Genomic DNA, 15,651 nt, shown 5'->3' on the forward strand with positions numbered 1-15,651 from the left:
GGTGACGACATCGAGGGCGCTGCAGCCCTGTGCTTTCATACAACGTGGAATCCCGCCTCGCATCGCACAGAGGTTGATTATTAGAGCTTCCGACTCACCGGGAGCGTTCACACCACCTCAATGCAGAGCTGGGCGTGGGCGAAATTGCATAGTCACTATCCCTCGATTACCACTGGATGTTATGCACGCTTGGCTGATGGAGGATCTTAACACCTTCAGCTCGACCGACGGCTGCTCGTGTGCCCCCGACCCCCACCGAGACGAGCAGAGCATGCCAGATCGAGCTGTCTATCCGTATCGTGTTACACATTCTCGAGACCGACTCTCTAAAACAGATAACTTGGCATTCAAACATACATGTGACGATTCGCTGGCAAATCATGGGGCAATTCAAATGGTCAGACGAAAACCTCCATGATATCAAGCCTAAGTAAAGCGTTGGGGGTTTTCAAATCTTGGTGATTCCATCATCTGAAGTCTCAGTTCTCGTTCTAGCCATGGCTTTGCAGGTTACCTTGTAGGGTCTCGATGCGCCAGTGTCTCCCCGATGCGCCAAACGACGGAATTTGGCTTCAAACTCGCAAACATGCGACTCTGCATTCGCTGCCCAGAACGGCAAAGGGTAATGTACATATGGTTCCCGTCGTAGCGTACCCGCGGAGGTTACGAGGAGTCCGCTCGGGAGCGGGTGCCCTCCAACATGCTGCAACGCCACCCATCAGGGTCTGCTAGCCGTTCTCGGCGTGTCTGGATAAGGTGCCCGGGTCACCCCAGACGGATGGGCGGAATGTGTATGAACCCATGTAGTGCTTCCATTCAAGGGCGCCCGCGATTCCACCCGAGTGAAACAGGCAAGGGAATTGTCTTTGAGTTTTTATCGCACAGGGTTCCAACATGGCAAAGGGCCAATGGCAAGCAGAACTTGCCCATCCTCCCACGCGAAAGAGCTCGGCACCTTGGTGTGCTTATCCGGCGACGCATCGCCTCCACGCCCGCACTGCAGCTTGCATGGACATGGAACATGGGACATGGGACATGGGATTTGCAAGGGGCCCTTTGACCTTCTTTCCTTCTTCCTTTCCTCGCGCCTGCCGAACACCGACTAGAACCTAACCTGCTCCCCACTCTCCGGGACAGATAGGGCGTTGACGGAGAGGGAGGTCGCCCCATGCAAGTGATAGGCCCCCTTTGCGTCCTCCGTTTTATATACCTGCGCTCTTGTCCCACCTCAGTGGCCACATGGTTTCTCATCTTTTCAGTCTTGTTGATTTGGCCGGCTTGTGACGATCCCCAGCCGTAACCGCACGCCCCTTCGCTTCAGTGCCTTGCACATCCATCGGGGTTTTAGCATAGCACATTCGAACGAACCGCAAAGTCCTATTCCTGTCCGGCCCATCTGCCATCACGCCTTGACATAATAACCAACGCCTTTGATCAACATCGTCCGCAAGGACCCCCGTCGCCCGCCATGTCCGACACCGAGTCAAGTAAGCCTACGCCATCACCACCGCAACGCTGCCAGAGCAAATCTGAAACGACGGAAGAAACGAGACAAATACTAACGAGAATGGCCACTCTACAGCCGAAGTCCCGGAGGGCCCGGTGAACCTCAACCTGCCTTTCAATGCGGGCGACCAGGCCTACATTATCGTGTCCTCGGCCATGGTGCTACTCATGATACCCGGCATCGCCTTCCTCTATTCCGGCCTTGCGCGGAGAAAGTCTGCGCTTTCGCTCATCTGGGTCGTCATGATGTCGTTCAGCGTCATCGTGTTCCAGTGGTATTTCTGGGGGTATTCGCTGGCTCTGAGCAGCACAGCAACCAACGGGTTTATTGGGAATCTCGACAAGTTCGGTCTGCGGAACACACTAGGCGATGCGAGCCCCGGATCACCGCTCATCCCGGAGCTGTTGTATTCGTTCTATCAGGTATGGGAACATGCCATGTGAATGTTGGGGAACTGATGTTCGGGGAGAACTAACAGGGGTTGGCAGATGCAATTTTGCGCCGTCACTGCCGCCCTCGTCATCGGAGCCACGGCCGAACGCGGCCGCGTCGTCCCCGCCATGGTTTTCACCTTCTTCTGGGCTACGCTCGTCTACTGCCCGGTCGCGTACTGGGCCTGGGGTCTTAACGGGTGGGGTTTCAAGTACGGCGTGCTCGATTACGCCGGCGGCGGCCCCGTCGAAATCGGATCCGGCATGTCGGCTCTGGCATACTCGTGGGTGCTCGGGCGCCGCAACGAAAAGATGATGCTCAACTTCCGCCCGCACAACATCTCGCTCATCACCCTCGGCACGATCCTGCTGTGGTTCGGCTGGCTCGGATTTAACGGCGGCTCATCGTTCGGCGCCAACCTCCGTGCGACCATGGCCTGCTGGAACAGCTGCTTGACGGCCATGTTTGCCGCCATGACCTGGTGTCTGCTCGATTACCGTCTGGCCAAGAAGTGGTCGCTCGTCGGCTGGTGTTCCGGCACCATCTCGGGGCTCGTCGCCGCCACTCCGGCTTCCGGTGTCATCACTCCCTGGGCCAGCATCGTCTTGGGTGTCGTGTCGGGCATTGCTTGCAACTTTGGCACCAAGATCAAGTTCATGATCCGCATCGACGACGCACTCGACGTGTTTGCCGAACACGCCATCGGCGGCATTGTCGGCCTGATCTTCAACGGTTTCTTTGCCGCCGACTACATCATCAGCCTCGACGGCGTCAACATGACCATGACGGGCGGTTTCCTTAACCAGAACTGGCGCCAGCTGTACGTGCAGATCGCCTACATCGTCGCCTCCTGCGCCTACACCTTTGTCATGTCGGCCGTCATCGCCAAGCTCATCGACTTGGTTCCGGGTCTGCACCTGCGTGCCTCGTCCGAGGCGGAACTCCTCGGCATGGATGACGACCAGCACGGCGAGTTTGCCTATGACTACGTCGAGGTATGTCTTGTTCAGTTTGCGTCTCTGTTTACCATTACTCGGATGCTAACATACCTTACACAGGTCCGCCGTGACTACCTGGCCTGGACCCCTGCCGAGAAAGACCCGAGAGAAGACGGCGTCGTTGTCATCCCGCAGCACGGCATTGACGGCCACCAGGAACTGGCCGACAGCGCCATGCTCCGTGGGCAACAAGGGAGCAAGGCCGGGAGCAGTGCGCCTGGCACCCCGCCAAATGAGAAGGTGTCGTCCTCCAAGGCGCCCCAAAGTGCGAACGAGATGCCTACCGAGGCTACTCAATAAGAAGTTATTGCTTGGTTGTTGTTGCTTGGTTGAGCGTGTTTTGTCTGGCCTTTGTGAATTGGGAATTTCGGGAGCTTGGGAACTTGGTGCTTTGACATGGGAAGCGATTGTGGATGGAAGGGGACGAGACAGAGGCGCAAGTCGCCGACCACCAGGCACCCGTTTTGTCGAGCTGTGTCGTTTGGTTTTTACTCGTTGGTTTATCTGTGCTGGCATATTGTTGTATAATACCCCTGATTGCTGCCGTTGCCCTCCTGGTAGCAATTCAAAGTTGGATTATGAAGTGCCGATTTCCATGTCAACGACAAGGCCATGCTTACGCCATATCGTGTATCAACTAACCAGGCCGCCCGTCATTTTAACGTAACTGTTGCTGATGGAGCACGTCTCTCATTCGACAATCTTTCAAACTCCCCTCAAGACGTGTCAGTCAACTATCGCCGCGCCGGCATTCACTCCTCGACGGCAGTCCCCGGCGTAATTTCAGATGAAAGACATGCTCGGTGGGCACCAGCCACTGGTATAGGTACCAGGTCCCCGTTCCCCAACTTGAACGACCACTGCTGAATGGCCTAACGGTCGACAGCGGTGGTCGCCCTCCCAGGGTTTGTTTGGTGGTGAGTCTCTCCAGTTCGACTCCACGACCCGCCGGGCGCCCTCCCACGAAAAACCCTCCCGAGGATTTCGTAGTTGGCTACCTCTCTTCGACCGACGGAGAGGGTTAGCCGTGGGACAGCCCGGGCAGTTGCACCACCGATTGCCTTCCAGCGTGGGGTTGCCGACCTCGGAGTGCCAAGATGGCTAGAGACGCGTTCGGTGCCGTCTCCGGACTCGGTCGGGAGCCATGATAGTTGTTCGATACGTCTTTCACGTACGGGCGGGTTCCGTTACTTCACCCCCAAGGTTCCCATGAATGTGTTCGACTCTCTCGTCACTGCAACGTCGGAGCCGGAACTTGAAGAACGCTGTGCTGCAGTTAGGTGATGGCCAACAGACCTGATCGACGTGTACAGCCCTAACCCTACTTTACACGTTATGCCGAGGTCCTGATCTTGTCAGTCACTTAACGTTAACTTTCATCAGTCAATGAGTTCATCCCAAGACAACAGATCACAGTCGGTTTTTGTCATGCTCTGATGCCGAGGCTCTCCCATGGCGCAGACGCCGCAGAGTGAGTTTCAAACGAAGGTTCAGGCACGGTCGCCTCAATGACAGGAGATCCTAGGCACATGGCTTCGGGAGTCAGCCTGGGCTGCCTGAATCCCACCACGTGGGCCCAACCTGTCAGCGGTCGGCGTTGGATTGTTTCCGTGATTGACAACCTACGCGCTTACAAGTATTGTGCCGCTCATTCTGTGTTGGTTCTACCTGGCGCATGCCGTACTTGAAGTAGACCTTTATTTGATTCATTCACTCATTTCTCAGGTAACTGTCACTGTCAAATGCCATGAATTCCGAGGCGGGCAACACCGGCCTCATTGTAGCAGGCACCGCCGTCGCGACTGCTGTGTCGATCTCACTCCTCCACAGCTACCTGTGGCCAACCCAGCCTAAGATAGTCCGCTCGCCGCTTCGTAGCTTACTGCCCAAGCTCTCGCAAGACGACTTTGACAAGCTCGAGTACAAACCCGACAACTTCCCCGGCGCCCGGGATGTTGAGACGCCGGTAGGTCTGCCGTCGCCCTCATCCACAGCAGCGAAGACTAACAACGATACAGTATGGCTCTATCCGCGTGTACGAATGGGGCCCCTTGACAGGGGAGAAAGTCCTTTTTGTCCACGGCATCAGCACCTCATGCATAACCCTAACCAAACTCGCCCACGCCCTGGTTGAAGAAAGAGGGTGCCGCGTGATGCTGTTCGACCTGTTCGGCCGCGGCTTTTCCGACAATCCGTCTGACCTCCCGCACGACGACCGCCTCTATGTCACCCAGATTCTCATCGCGCTCGCCTCATCACCCGACCTTTCCTGGACCGGGCCTCAAGCCTTTAGACTAGTTGGCTACTCCCTCGGGGGTGGCATAGCCGTTCACTTTGCGACCTCCTTCCCGCACCTGGTCTCCTCACTCGTCCTGCTCGCTCCGGCGGGCCTCATCCGCGCCCAGTCCTTCGGCGCCCTCACCCGCGCAGTCTTCACCTCCGGCATGGTCCCGCCGAGGCTCCTGCACTGGATTACCCGCCACCGGCTCAAACGACCCATCCGCTCTAGCGGCAAGCGCGGCAGCACCACCACCAACGACGACAACAAAAACAGCAACAGCAACAACAACAACAACAACAACAACAACAACAACAACAACAGCAGCAACAACAACCCAGAATCCAGCACAACCAGCAAACCCGACCCAGTCACCGCCTCCCTGACCGAAACCACCCCGCTCCTCAACCCCGGCAAACACCAGCCCCCAAATCCAGAACCGCGGAACGCCCTCGAGCAGCGCGTCCTCCGCACCGTCCACTGGCAGCTCTCGCACCACGCCGGCTTCGTGACGGCCTTCATGTCATGCATCCAACACGCCCCGCTCGTCGGGCAACACGACGCGTGGGCCAAGCTAGCGGGCCGGGCGCCGGGGACGACGGCCGTCGTGCTGGGCCAAGGGGACGAGATCATCGACCCGGACGAGTACGCGGCCGACGCGTTACCGCTGGTGGGCGGGACGGAACGGGTGAGGTGGAGCGTCGTTCCGGGGGGCCACGACTTCCCCATGACGTATGCGAGGGAGACGCTGGGTGAGATGTACAAGGCTTGGGGGTGGGAGTGATGTTAGGGCTGTTGCAGAAGACACTCAATCGGGTTGGGGAGCCTCGTTGCACGACTGCTATCCGGAGTAGGGTGCGCATATAGAGCGAGCGGGCGAGCCACCAAGAGCCAGATTACCCATGTCGTGCTTCATCGTCATTGCTATGTGGAAGTGATCCCATGCACAAACCATACCAGTAACCAGATGCCCAAAAATGGTTGGGCCACAGGCCGCGCATATCGAGATGCCACTGCCGCCAGAGAAATATGCAGCCAACCAAGGTATCATGTTTACCAACCCAACCCAGACCGACCGCCCACTCGCCGACTCGGCACAGCGCCTGGGACCCTGGCGCGGTTGCCAACCCTTTCCTAATCCAAGCGTTCCCCCCTTATTTCGGTGTCCCCTTACGCCGCAAGACTGTAAGGGATGCCGTTCCAATGACGAGTGTTATCCTCAGTATGTCACCCCTGAGCGTCGACAAATTCGTCATCTGACTCGATCGAGTCAGGCCGCTTGATGCTGCTCGGCAGATCCTTCTTCACGTCCTCGTGGAAATCGATCAGAGGCCCCTCGTTGGCGCGGGCTCCCGTCGACGAGAGCATCTCTTGGATCTCGGCAGTGCTGCGGTGTGAAGGGTCCAAGGGCGGTGAATTTCCCTGACTCGGCGACTGCTTCCTGGATGACGCCTGCTGCTGTGCCGGGCTGTCGTCGCCAAAGTCTATCAGGTCGTATTGGCCACCGTCGAGGTCTTTGGGTCGGCCACTATGGTCGTGCGAGGCCCTAGGGGGTATCGCGTTTTTTTGGTTGAATATCTGGCCTTTGACGATCGGGTAGATGGCCATGATCTGCGCCGCCTGCTTCTCTGGAGTCGCTCCGTCTCTGCCACACCGTCAGCATGTCACGCCCCATCGGCGAAAGAGGGGGGTCTAGGTTTCTCCAACATTGTCGCGTTGATAATCCACTCCAGATCCTCCTCGCCTTCCTCGGGCCCGCCTGGACCGCCCCTGACCCTCCTAAATAGCCTTGGGTGCCACTCGACGCCGTCGTTGGCCCGCTTTGCGGCCTCTTCACGCTGCGCCTCTTCGATCTTGGTCTTCTCTTCGGTCGCCAGCTCGTGGTTGCGGTCCTTGACGGCTTGCGCCGTCTTGGCCCACAGTCGTTGTGATTCCCGCTCCTCTTGCTCTGCCAGGGGACGGCAGATGGGAGGACTGGGTCTCGACTTCAAAGCGTTGAAGAACATCTCCTTTTGTCCGGTCTGTTCCTTCTCAGTTTGGTGTCTGCTTGGAATTACCTGTCCAAACGCACCTTCACATCCTTGATGAACATCTCCTCGCTCCACAGCCCCGAGAGTTCGTACAGAATCTCGCCCGTATGGTCGTTCTTGATGAAACCCCCGATGGCGTTGTATGTGCCGCTGACCCAACCCTTGGTCTTGAAGTCGATGTCGGCTGATAGCCCTGTCTCCGGGCACCGCACGAAGCTGTGGTCACCTAGCTCGTACTTCATCTTCCCAAAGAGGATGCCCCTGGCATACATGTTGGGCTGGGTGAGGATGCTGTCACGGCGCATCAGTATTGGTGTCACCCGACTCTTTGCTAAGGAATGCTCACTATCGTTCTCCTTTCAAGGGGTCTTTGCCCCTGTTCAAGATGGACAAAATTGCCGTTCCTTCCATCATGCTGGCGGCCGAGTTACCCAAAAACTTGCTCCTTGGTTTCAGCGTCCCGTCAACCCTGATGTGGTGCCCCGGGACCATGTAGAAATAGCTCGACTTTGGCGGATGATGTGATGTTTGCTCTGAGATGTAGTATGCCCTCGTATTGTCGGGAAAGTCCCAGTAGCACGTGAAGATCTCGCCGAGCACGGGGTTTAGGGGCTTTTTGACTCCTCTAAGCCAGGGTTAGAAGTGGCTGTGGTGCCAATACAGCGAGAAACTCACGGGGGGCGAATGTGCCAGCCACTAAGGTAGAATTTCACCACAGCGACGAATCTCGCAAGGGGGTCGTCAATCTCGGGAATCGGAAGTAGCATCTCGGGGTGGCACATGAAACTGCACGCTCTAATTAGCCCCTGAAGCGAATTTCCAGCCCACGGGTGCCTTTGGAACCGAGTCCTGAGAGCCATACTTGGTAATGCGTTCCAACATGCTGCGCGGTTCCAGAATGAAGGTCGGGAGGACCACCTTGCTGAGGTCGGCACCGGGCCTCAGCTGGGAGATGATGTGAGACAGGACTATGCCAGGTCAGCGTCGGCCTAGCCTCTGCTTTCCTGAGGAGTATGGTGACGGACCATTTCCCTGATCTGGCTCGACCACGAGAGTGTCATCTTCGAAGGAGTCGTTGGCTTCGCCTGTTGAAGATCGACTGCCTGGATTTCAAGTATGCCCTGGTTAGCGCCGATCAAAAACAGCTTTCTTGCAGAGCACGATATAGATCTTGTGCCGGAGGACCTTAACCGGGCTGCTCTATGCCGAGATTCGGGGCTCCAAACGGGGCCAAAGGACGCAGAATCGCGCTCAACTCACTGGCATTCGAGGTCGCGCGGCGGCGGCCAGGCACAAGCCCTTTCATTGTTTCCTTTTTGACGTGCTCTAACATTATTAGAAGGTAATGGCCCTCCCCTTGACGTGGTGTGAAACTTTTGATAAAAGGCTAGAGGAAAAAGTGGGGTAAGAGTGCGAGAAGATATCTTGTTGGGAGGGAAGCAATTCGCCGGGACCTGGACAGCTGTTTTCCAACGGCAAAGGTCACGATGCAAACTTAGTCTCCGTAGTTCATGAACGCTTCAAAGCTCGAAAGGTGCCTGGAGCACCACGTAGGATAGGTGGCGGAAGGGTTACGTCGTCAACAAGGCAGCACCACCGGGCTGGAGAATTTCTTCTGGAGTTGACGGGAAATAGCTGCAAGGTAGCGAGGTCGGGCGGGATAGCGGGGGAAGCGAGACAGGGGAGCGATGACGTGGGGTCCTGACTTGGGAAGCCTAAAACCGTACATCATCTGCCGGACAGTCAGCCCCGAGAACGTCATGCAGTTGGTGAACTGAACCGTCGAAAGATGTTGGATTGAAATGTTACCTTCTACAAAATCAAGGGAGTAGGTGGGAACGCGAGATGGTTGATAGTTTTGCCTGCGATATGGAGCCTCATCAAGCACGAGAGACTATACTTTCCAGCTGACCTTCGAAGACGGATTTCTCTTCGTTCCGGGCCCGGGGCCATCCAGGGACAGAGTATGGAGGACGGAGCACTCATCCCTTCCCATTGCTCCACGTGGGGCGGAAGGGGCCAGTAAGTCATCGTCTCCGCCTCCGCAACCTGAGAATGATATAACGTTAGGTCTCTCAGAGAGCCGAGCAGATGGTTGACGCTTAAGCCGACGCCCGAATTTCGCCCACCGACCTTACCCGTAAAGAGGCAAGGGTACCTTAGTTGAGGCATCGGAGTGTGTCCCCTGCCACATTCCCAACAGCTCACGTCGTCGCCGAAGATAATGATCCTCTGTGCCTTTGGGCTTGATCTGATTGAAATAGAGCTTGTTTGTTCCTCAAAGTCCCAGGATCAGGTACGCCGGCCTGGCCTGTGCAATGTATGGCATGTGCTCCAAGTTGGTTGTGGTGTTGCCCTGCGCCTAGCAGCACAAGCTAAGGGAACCTGTGTGGGCTCCGTCAGGCTCCATACCGCCGATCTGCTTAGAGAAGAATGGAATGGCGCCCGTCAATTCAGGTTCGCTGCCGTTAAATAGCATTGTTCGGGCCGCATTGAGACTTCGTTCCTCGGGACACGAGTTCCAAGACAAACATCACCAGTCGATCAATTCCTGCTTACCGCCACCTCGAATACAGTTGCTGCTGCAATACGAGTTCAGGTTGTCTGGCGGAGCGGACCCACGATGCCGCACCAAAAACGAGATGTTGAGGGTGCGCCAGGTCGGGAGCTGGCATCGTAAAACGGTCACTCCCGCCCGCATTGTGGAGAGACATTGACGCAAAAGGGTTGTGTCATGGAGTCTGAAACTCGACTAACTTACCTAACTTGAACCCCGTCGAGAAATCATCACGGTCTGCTGCGTCAGATAAGAATCAGGTACGGCAGCTTTCAGAGGAGATGAGAACAAATGGAAAAAGGTTCATGATCACCTTATAAAGTAGTAATTGTTCCCGTCCTCGGTCTCGTTGGTTACGACTGCAATCCGACTCGGAACTCTGAGCATCCAATGTCAATGCAGGACTCGGCGCTTCCAACCCTGTTTAGGAAGTCGATCCCTCCACTTTAACCTGCTTTGCCCCGCCGAACACGACCCTTGAGTTGTCCTGTTGCTGCGGCAGGGCGGTGCACACATTTGAACCACCTCAGGACAGTCAACCACTTTGCGCTCTCTCTCCTCTGCCGCCGATCATTTCTACTTCACCATCAACCTCACATCCCGTCTCGCTCTACGAACCCGACTTTCCCTGGCTTAGTTGGGTTACACATGCGACACCTGAAGCCCAGCAAAAGGTCCTATTTGGCAGCTCTGCAGTCGATTGTCGGGCTGCCAGGCGGACAGCGGAGACAGGCACATGCCTGGTTTCCCATTCGGTCGCCAACACAACCTCTCCTCTCGGTCTGTTCCACGCCAGTGCTGAAACGCCAGACAACCCCATGAAGACTTTGGCTTCGCTATAGCACCGGAGACCGAGCGAAATGACAGAGAACGAGCCCCCTGCCCTGGCCGTGCACGACGATGGTCGAACGACAAAGAGAGGCCGTCTTATGGGCAAGCTCTTTGGCCGAGATCGCGAGCGAAAGACGACCCGCGACGACGGAAACCTGGATGACTTTCTGCATGGATCTAATTCATCTACCGACAAGTTGCAAGTTAAGCACTCGAACCCACCGGTTCTCACCAAGATCGACACGAAGACTGCCACCCGGTACCCGAATGCGCTTGACATCAGCGCGGGCAAGGAGCCCAAGACACAAGAACACGTTGTGCGCCCTCGCGAACCGGCAAGGAGACCCAAGAAGGCGCTGCCCGTGAGGTTTGTCGACACATACCCTGAAATCATTGGCGATGGCGGAGACGAATGCGAGATTCCTACGCTTGAAATTTCGAAACGCAAGAAACAAAGACCCTTAACCAGCCCAGCCATGGCACCCAGTCGACCTGCCGATTCCGGTGCCAGCTCCCAACACGCATACTTGGACGCGCAGGCGAGCACGGCACCGTTCAGCCCGGGGCTGCGGCGCAGCCAGACTGGTTCGTCTGCCACTGGTGTTGACGCCCAGGAATCGGGCTCGTCCTTGGGGACTGGCACAGCACGCCGGTTTCTGGGAACTCCAACTGCTGCCCAAGACGAGAGACGAAGATCGATCATCGAGATACAGCAGGCTCAGATGCGCGAGGCTGAAGGACGAGCCTTCGCAGAAGCTGTCCGGGCGGCCTCGGGAGACCAGGTTCAAGAGCACAGGCCGGGGGATGTCTCGCCCCCTTCGCCTGATCAGGATATTGAGTCGCCTATTACCGCCTCGCCAGACTCGACGCAGCTGCCGCCGCTTCAGTCAGTCTCCCAATTCGAAAAGCCTCCCCAGCTGCCGCCGCTTCAACTAGTCTCCCAATCCGAAATGCCTCCCCCTATCCCTGCCAGGGCGCCCAGACCACAGTTACCTCAGATCCCGCCGGGTTCCCAAGAAGTGCGGAACACACCACCATCCCAGGATTCCTACACCTCGACCAGCCTGTCGTCCAACTCACTCGAGCAGTCGAAGAGGGCCCAGAGAGTCGAGAACAGCCCCGCATCCCTATACTCGGCTGCTTCCACCTTCCGGCATCCATTCGCGGCGTCAAGGCAAGGAAGCAAGATGTCAGTGAAGGACTCTGCGTCGCCTTCTCAGCAGCTGGGCGCCATGGGTTTTCATGATGTCGTAGCAGCTGCTTCAGAGGACGCTCTCAACACGTTTGTGGCACGCACGCGCCATTTGTTTGAGCTATTTCGGCTTCATGCTGAGAGCGTACGGCCGCTGGTCTCTTCCACACCCCACGACCTTGCGCGGGCTGCCGTCTGGTGGTTTCTGACCGGCCGGACGGCATTGGAGGTTGCCATCAGAGATCGCCCTTCCACTCCCGAGTCGCTAAGGAGTAACGAAATGGCGAAGCAGCAGGCACACGCTGACCTGGCCAAAGCCTATTGGCTCCTAGAAGAAGCGATGCCTGAAGTGGTCGGCAGCGGACGGAGTGCGGTTGACAAGGAGGCAGAGACTGTGCGGAACACGCTCCTTTCCAGCCTGCGAAAGTTAGCAGTGTCGATGAAGCGGAACGGCTTCCTGCCTCCAGAAGAGGCATTCCTTCCTCAGACAGTCAACAGGACTATCTGGCTCGATTACCCCCCGCTATCTCAAGACATCAAGTCTCTGCTCTGGGGTTCGAGTTCTGCTCTTGCCCAGAGCCACGCCACTCCTGCCCTAACCATACTCGAGTCACTACCGCTAGGCGATTCTTCAACCACTTTCTGCTTTGCCAGGTTTCACGTTGACGTGTTCCTGATGGAACAGGGGAGGGAGTCGCAACAGCTATTTCTCCCGTGCTTTTTGACCTGCACCAGACCCCAGGCACAGCCAGACATCATCTTTGTTCTCGCCAGCCAGAACGGAGCGGTGCAACTTCAGATCTCTGGAAATAAGAACACCGGCCCCGTCTGGGAAGACTTGCGCTGGCGCTCAGATACCTGCAACCTCGAAGTCAGAATGCCTCGGGGCTTCATGCTGCTCATCCAGTGCACGCAGCAGTCATATAACACGCTGTGCAGCATGTATGAATTCAGCGCAAAGGTTCACTCTAGTCTCTACCCGCGGCAAGACGAGAGCTGCATATTCCGGTCCACCCTCCGAGCCTTTCAGTATTTTGACAATGACCCGCAATCGAGGCAATTTCCCAAGGAATCGACGCCCAACTGCGAAGTCGCCCTGTTTGAGCGTCTCTTGAGAGAGGGGGCGGCGACAGGCCCTCGCACGTACCACAAGGGGTACCGCGTTGCGGTTGTCACGGGGCCCCGGATCAAGACATTGAGTGGTGTTAACCAGTTGTACCTCCCTCAGACGCCCATCCAGTTCGGGTTTTTGCGCAGCGAGGCCAATGATCCTGCCTTATCGCTGAAATTTGACAACGGGCGGTACAAGGGGAACATGGTGTTGTCGTTCGCCGACGAAACGGAAAGGCTACGGATGCACAGCCTGCTGATTGGGACCGCCCTCGATCGTGGCGAGAGCATCTCTGGTGAGATTCCCTTACAAGGCGCCTGGTTCTCAGAGAGGTATGGTGACGCCCGTGACAAGGGCCTCCAAGTTCTGTCCACCTTGGCATGGAATAAAGCCAGGGTGATTAACTACGACAACGACGGCGACAAACCATCATGCGTCCTCGCCGACCGACTGCGGGTCGTCTACGAGTTCAAAGACGGCACCTTCACCGACCGCATCAACGTCGCGCCGGGAGAATTCAAGCTCCGTCTGGACGTCCAGAACCCCAGCTGCATGATGATCTTCCGCCAGCCCCAAACCGACGTCACCCTCGCTGTCAACGAAGCCAATGCTTCCCGCGGCCTCTCGGCGGGCCTCGCCCAGGCGTTGGAGAGCCTGAAACAATCCGCTACTATCCGCACCTTCATGTTTCCCAGCCTCGCGGAACTCCACGCTTTCGAAACCGCCATCACCGGATTCAAGGTGCTGTTTGACGGCGTGGCCTCGGCATTCGCCATCTCGCGCCGCCGCATGGTAGTGCCGATCCACAAGAAGTGGGAGGCGGGCGCGACGAGGATACAGGTGGTGCAGCAGGACGGCGTGGCGCAGCTGCTGGCCTTCTTTGAGGACTTTAGCCACGGGCAGTGCATGGGCTTCCACCTCAAGGGGACCGACGTGTTCGAGTCGTTCAGCCGGGGCGGCAAGGCCGGGCTCAAGATCGACGACGCCAAGTTCCCGCTGCCGCGGGTGCTCGCCGCGGATGCGGACGGCGCGCAGCAGGCGGCCGAGGCGGCTTTCCTGTGCTTGGATCTGCCGGAGCTGCCGGGGGAGCACGATGACATTTCCATATTGTTTGATAACGAGGCGGGTGAGTATTTTCCTTAACGCACTCAATGATGATGTAATCGACGGTTGATGCCTTGGCTAACTGGTGGTGTAGAACGTGATAAACTTATAGCCTGCCTCCCGGCGCCGGTCAAGGGACACCGGCTGCCAAAGATCAAGGGGATTACATGAGGTTCAGGAATTGGGAAGTGTGACAATCGAGGGAGAAAGGGAGCCCAAGAAGCGGAGGAGCCTGCATCTCGGAGGACGGGTATTGTCTTGATAGCACAAGATACCCGCTAGAATCTAGCTTGTGTTGTCCAACGGCAAGGGTGCTATGTCTGTAGGCATGGTGAACTGTTTGGATCACACGTCACATTTAGATGCAGCGCTTCATCGTGGCGCATGTGCTCCGTAAATGCAAATCAACAAGCAGAGCCCAACCTGTTAGGCCGGTATGCGATCCGCAGATTTACTGTTCACTTAAGGGTCCTGCGCAGCGATGCCAAGAGCCCCCAAGTATACAGAGAAATTACAGTAAAAGACCCTGGTGGCAAATTCCAAGTGCTAACGCCTCAACACCGCCATCCACCCGTGCTACCTCTTGACGGGCTCAACGACACAACCCGAGAAAATGATGGAACACACAGACCTCCCGCTCGTCCATGGTACGTATTTCACTCCGCACGCTCCTCCAAACCCGTATCAGCCAAACATTCTAATACCGCCTCCTTGTAGGCTCCGGACTGGGGGACCTCGTCGGGCTGCGCGACCGCGGCCTCATCTTGAGCCACTTCCTGGTGGACAGGTCCAGCTCCCTCTCGAGCTCGGGGCTTGGGTTCTTTCGGTGGATGAAGTTGCAGAAGCCGCCGCGGACGCAGCCTTCGCCACTGTTAAGCCGACAGCATGCTTCGCGGAAGTCGGTGACGGGGCTCAGCTCGCAGTAGATGGGGCGGCCGGCGTACCAGCGGCTGTTGAGGGCGTCGCAGGCCTTCTGCGCGCTGTCCTCGTACTTGAAGCGCGCGTAGACGTTGCCGATCAGGTGGTCGTTGTTGTTGTCGCACACGACGAGCTCCTCAATCTCGCCGTACTTGCACATCTCGCACCAAATGTCCTCGTAGAAGGCGTCGAAGTGGTTCTGCAGCTGCGACGGGTTCATGCGATTCTTGGGGTCGAAGGCCGGGTTCTGGTACAGGTTGGGCATGAGGATCGTCTGGCTGTACGAGGGCTTGACGTGTTTCCTGCTGCAGCGGTCGCCATGGCGGCAGGCGCCGATCTTGTAATAGAATGAGCAGTTGACCTTGTCCTGCTCGGTGCCGAAGATGGAGGCGAGGAAATTGGCCATGCTAGCGGCGCCGGTTTCCGGTTGATGTGATGCAAACGGCCGGTATAAATGACACCAAATGTCAATTTGGTGATGTCTCGCCGGTTAGTTGCAACTGCTGAGTATGTGATTGATGGTTTGCTCGTGAAGCGTAGTCGCGATTGGGGTTTGGCGACGTGAAGGAAACAGAAATGGCAAGAAAATGGCCATTTGCCACGGATGGCTGTACTCTGAGTTCAAGGGCGTTCATTGGCTGAGGAACGAGGCCAATCTTTGCCAAGGCAAGGCTGACAGATAAAGTGTGGCTG

The 15,651-nt window shown here is 57.0% G+C and overlaps 5 protein-coding genes across 5 annotated transcripts; 3 read left to right on the plus strand and 2 right to left on the minus strand.

The window, feature by feature from the left end:
• Window positions 1-1,468: 1,468 nt before the first annotated feature.
• N657DRAFT_676967 (ammonium transporter) lies at window positions 1,469-3,237 on the plus strand (the record flags this gene model as incomplete). Its single annotated transcript, XM_062795938.1, has 4 exons — window positions 1,469-1,487; window positions 1,583-1,929; window positions 1,996-2,934; window positions 2,998-3,237. 4 exons carry the CDS (start codon window positions 1,469-1,471, stop codon window positions 3,235-3,237), a joined length of 1,545 nt encoding a protein of 514 aa, XP_062653098.1.
• Window positions 3,238-4,684: 1,447 nt separating this feature from the next.
• N657DRAFT_561192 (alpha/beta-hydrolase) lies at window positions 4,685-5,999 on the plus strand (the record flags this gene model as incomplete). Its single annotated transcript, XM_062788044.1, has 2 exons — window positions 4,685-4,903; window positions 4,956-5,999. 2 exons carry the CDS (start codon window positions 4,685-4,687, stop codon window positions 5,997-5,999), a joined length of 1,263 nt encoding a protein of 420 aa, XP_062653099.1.
• Window positions 6,000-6,442: 443 nt separating this feature from the next.
• N657DRAFT_630241 (Oxysterol-binding protein) lies at window positions 6,443-8,551 on the minus strand (the record flags this gene model as incomplete). The annotated part of the gene is made up of 8 exons (XM_062790961.1): window positions 6,443-6,860; window positions 6,923-7,236; window positions 7,287-7,536; window positions 7,592-7,870; window positions 7,921-8,031; window positions 8,108-8,213; window positions 8,271-8,348; window positions 8,506-8,551. 8 exons carry the CDS (start codon window positions 8,549-8,551, stop codon window positions 6,443-6,445), a joined length of 1,602 nt encoding a protein of 533 aa, XP_062653100.1.
• Window positions 8,552-10,662: 2,111 nt separating this feature from the next.
• N657DRAFT_561489 (uncharacterized protein) lies at window positions 10,663-14,211 on the plus strand (the record flags this gene model as incomplete). Its single annotated transcript, XM_062788063.1, has 2 exons — window positions 10,663-14,062; window positions 14,135-14,211. The coding sequence occupies 2 exons, from the start codon at window positions 10,663-10,665 to the stop codon at window positions 14,209-14,211; spliced, it is 3,477 nt and encodes a 1,158-aa protein (XP_062653101.1).
• A 526-nt stretch (window positions 14,212-14,737) lies between these two features.
• On the minus strand, window positions 14,738-15,364 carry N657DRAFT_560974 (RNA-binding domain-containing protein; the record flags this gene model as incomplete). Its single annotated transcript, XM_062788024.1, has 1 exon — window positions 14,738-15,364. The coding sequence occupies one exon, from the start codon at window positions 15,362-15,364 to the stop codon at window positions 14,738-14,740; it is 627 nt and encodes a 208-aa protein (XP_062653102.1).
• Between the last annotated feature and the right edge of the window lie 287 nt (window positions 15,365-15,651).

This window comes from Parathielavia appendiculata (genome assembly GCF_033297405.1).
Source record: "Parathielavia appendiculata strain CBS 731.68 unplaced genomic scaffold N657scaffold_1, whole genome shotgun sequence".
Classification (NCBI taxonomy): Eukaryota; Fungi; Ascomycota; class Sordariomycetes; order Sordariales; family Chaetomiaceae; genus Parathielavia; species Parathielavia appendiculata.